Source organism: Egretta garzetta, unplaced genomic scaffold (assembly GCF_000687185.1).
Source record: "Egretta garzetta isolate BGI_Z169 unplaced genomic scaffold, ASM68718v1 scaffold194, whole genome shotgun sequence".
Taxonomy (NCBI): Eukaryota; Metazoa; Chordata; class Aves; order Pelecaniformes; family Ardeidae; genus Egretta; species Egretta garzetta.
This window is the reverse complement of record NW_009259486.1, coordinates 139,524-143,295: the sequence shown is the minus strand read 5'-3', so window position 1 is coordinate 143,295 and position 3,772 is coordinate 139,524. Positions and strand designations below refer to the sequence as shown.

Sequence of the window (3,772 nt, the reverse complement as noted above, 5' to 3'; positions counted from 1 at the left end):
GCTTCGGGACCCGCCGTTGGAGGGTGTCGTACTGAGTAGGCATATATCAAATTCCAAATTCCTTTGTGTCAGAGCTCAGGAGAGACAATAATGTGTTTACAAATGATTGGGACTCACACAGTGAAGAGAAACCACTGCTCATGCCATATGTGTTTCACTGTGCTCAGAGCGAGCTGCTGAAAACCAGGTGGGGAATCCGACTCAGATAGCTTAGAGATTTGCTTGCTTTTAAAAACTCATTTCTAAACTAACGTTGAGCCGCCCCTGCTTCTAATGACCACTGGCATTGACACCTTCTGCCTGCTTTCTGAAGGGGAGGGGATGGAAAAACCGAAAAGCCCGAGCTTTCATACTGAAAGAACTGATAATGTGTATATTGACAACGACTCCAAAGGCAAGGGCTCCTTGTACAGCTGGAAATCGGACAGGCAGCAGGGATGTCTGCTCTTAAAAGCATGCACACTTCTTGTGCATGGCTTCCCTGCAAACAGAACATCTGAGTCAACAGGTTTTCAGGACTGGAAACTCTGACTGTTGTCTTAATTGTTTATACTGCTGCAGCAAACTTTTAAACAAAAATGCTTGGAGTTCCTTTGCATACTTTGCCTACCATATGCTGTACCAAACAAAACAATGACATTCTTTTAAAACCGTCTTGGCAACAGGAAAAATGCTTGGCTAGACAGCATCATAAAAAGTTGCTGTTAGATGATAGAGTTATTGCAAGATACTGCTATTGATGCATGTAAAAACATGCTCACATATACTAGCAGATAAATATGCACATGCATATACATTGAATTAAAACGGGTTCTGGTCTTATTCATGTAGGAACAAGACAGTACAGTATAACTTTAGAGCTGTTTCCTATAGGCAGTGATGTGAGTCTTAAGCCATTACTTAGTAAATACCTATATTCTGAGCTCTTATTGTATAAGAGTTAGGGAAAACAGAACTGTGAAAGAGTTCAAAATACATCCTACCAAGGTTGCATTTTTTTGGCAGGAGCGTTTTAGGAACATAATCTTTTTTTCCAGTATGCAGAGGTCTGCATTACAAATTGGATCAGCTACAGCAACTTGTCCGGTTCTATTGAAGTCATCTGACAGTCCCTGCAACTCTTTATTGCCAAAGATGCTGTGTTAAATTAAAAAAAAAAAAAAACAAAAAACCTCTGACTTCTAAAATGTAAAGCTTCTTCATTTGATTTTATAACTTCCACTGTAATTTTTACACGAAAGGGTTGCTTCTGAAGTAGTTTGCAGCTCACTTTCTGTCTTCATAAACTCCCCAAAAGGCTTCAGCCCCTTTTCTTTCACCATCAGCTCTGCAATCCAGTACTTTACTGCAAGTATTCTGGCTTCACAGGCACAGTTTGGAGGACCCTGCTGCAGCCTGACTTTCTGCTCAAGATTGGTCAGAGAGCTTCCTCCCTGTGTGGCTGTCTGTGCTCAGCAAGTGTAATCTGTAGCCAAGACTAAGTCAGAAAAATCAGATTCCTTCGGAATCCCGTCCCCCCCCCATCCCATTTCTCCTTCTCCCTTCCCCCCAAGTCTCATCCTACAACCTGGCAGAAAACATTATTGCTGAGGAGAAGAAAAGAAGTTAATTGCAGTTCTGGCACAAAGGATATGTTACAGTTTTGTTTTTCAAGCACTCACCTGATTCCGCAAAAGTGATGATTTCTGAGGTTTGCTCCACAACTTCATTCATTTCGGCTCTTCTTCCAACATCATCCTCTATTTCCACATAACCATCCTCTCCCACCTTTCCCACATGGAGTTTTTTGATGGCATTTAAAAGTGCTGCCTTGGGCACCGGCTGGGTGATATTAGGTCTGTCCCTCAAGTGCAACATGTTCAGTATGTGCTTCTTTACTGCTTCCACCATCTCAGGCTGTGAGCTGGGCACATCCTTTGAGAGCGTGGCGAGGGCACATGATGGGCAGTCAGTGACTGAACTGTGCCCCTCGGATCCTGGGGTTGGGGAACTCCTCACTATAATCCAGCAAAGCACCAACAAAAATCCTCTCTTCCAAAGCAAAGGCATCCTGGCAGCAAAAGTTGTTGTGATTCCCTTTTTAAAAGGCCCTGCTTTTCCTCCCCCTTCACGCACAGTTTTTTTGGGGCTGGTTTGGTTTGTTTGTTTGTTTGTTTGTTTTTCCTTCTCTTCAGCAGATTCTCTGGAACAAGAACCAAAAGTTTTCTGTGAAGTTTTGTTTGCAGGTTCCCTCTCTGAATGCAATAAGTGCTGTAGATGTTTGTGGCTGTCAGGGAGAAGAGTTCTGACTCTGTCTCAGAGTAGGAGAGAGACACAGAGAGAGGGGGAGAGAGAGAGAGGACGGATTGGCCTAAAGTGAGTGAGTGAATGAGAGAGGGAGGGAGTTTTGTCTGTGAGTAAAGGCTATGATTAGGAAGGGGGAGGAACAGGCAGGCTGGCTTCCTTATGCTCATTGCTCCCCTAACACACACCTCTCTTCAAATATCACTACTCGTGGTTTCTGCCCTCCCCCCTTTCTAAAATCTCTTTTCATTCCTGTACATTCACTCTTTTTTTCCTTTTTTTTTTTTCTCTCTGTTTGACCCTCCTGGCTCCCTCCTCTCCCCCCTGGCTGTCATTATGCCCCCCCCTCCCCCTTTTTTTTCCTTTCTTTCCTTTTTTTTGTTTTTGTTTTGTTTGTTTTATTCCTTCAACAGCATCACTGGCTTAACTAAACAGAGGAAACATGAATGAATGAATAAAATGAGTGAAACCTTTTATTAACAAGCACCTTGCTCTTGGTCCTGCCTGGTATTGTTAGGGGTAGCAGGAGATGTTAAATAGCTTGTGAATGAGATGGGGCTGAGGGCAGGAGCTCGAATATTTTGGGCAGAACGTTTTTCTGCCTTGAGTATAAGAGGAAAAAGGTCTTTTCTGCTCACTTCTAAATGCTGGAGGTTATCAACATTGGCAAGAGATCTGATGGGAGCAAAATAACACTGTTGTTTGGAGGGCTTTATAATACATGATACGCTCTCCAGCTGCAATATGCGGTCAGGCACTGAAAGCTTAAGCAGGAGTTGGTACGGCACATATCTGTGACATGCTAAAGTAGTGCCTCACACCAGAAATATCCCTACTTCTATGCTAGTCTGTGCCTAGAAGTTCTCGGGCAGATATATTTAGGTTTGGGGTTAATCAAGTAATGTCTGAAAAATGCTTTGAAGGTGAAAAGTGTTACATGTCATCTGGCCAAATCATACTCACTCCTGACTCAGGCAAATCCCTCATCGATGCCAATAATAATTCTGTCTGAGCGAAGGCTGAGTAAGATCTTCTACATTTGGCCCATTGTTATTAGAAGACACTTTTTGTTTCATTCATTTAAACCACACACAGCAATCATAATATTAGAATAAGACATCGGGAATGAAAAACAATCTAAAACACTGCTAGGAGCTGGAGTTTCAACCAGCGTTGGTAGACCCTTGCCAGTTTACGCCCGTGAGGGTTTTGCTCTGCAGTGAAAAGGCATTCCCTGCGTCACTACCATGGCTTCATGTTGCCTTTACATTCTGTAGCCTCTCCGTTCTGTTCCTTACCCAGCAAGAGTGAAGTTAGCAAACTCCCTCGCATTTGAACTTGGTAATGGAAAATGAGAAAACTACAGCTGATAGCCTCTAACTCTCAAGGTTCTTCCCCGCCAGACTTTAACTTGTACAGATTTTCTTAGAACAGCTTCTGCTTTTTTAGTATTTACCCTCTTTCTTCTCTTTCCTTTCCTTCTCTCTCT

General features: G+C 42.9%; 1 protein-coding gene across 1 annotated transcript in view; it reads right to left on the bottom strand.

Annotated features, from left to right (window-relative positions):
* The window catches only part of INHBA (inhibin subunit beta A), a 12,688-nt gene extending 10,235 nt beyond the window's left edge, over positions 1-2,453 (bottom strand). The window contains 2 exon segments of the mRNA XM_035892774.1: positions 1,662-2,129; positions 2,132-2,453. Of these exon segments, the coding sequence (XP_035748667.1) occupies positions 1,662-2,129; positions 2,132-2,453 (790 nt within the window).
* Between the last annotated feature and the right edge of the window lie 1,319 nt (positions 2,454-3,772).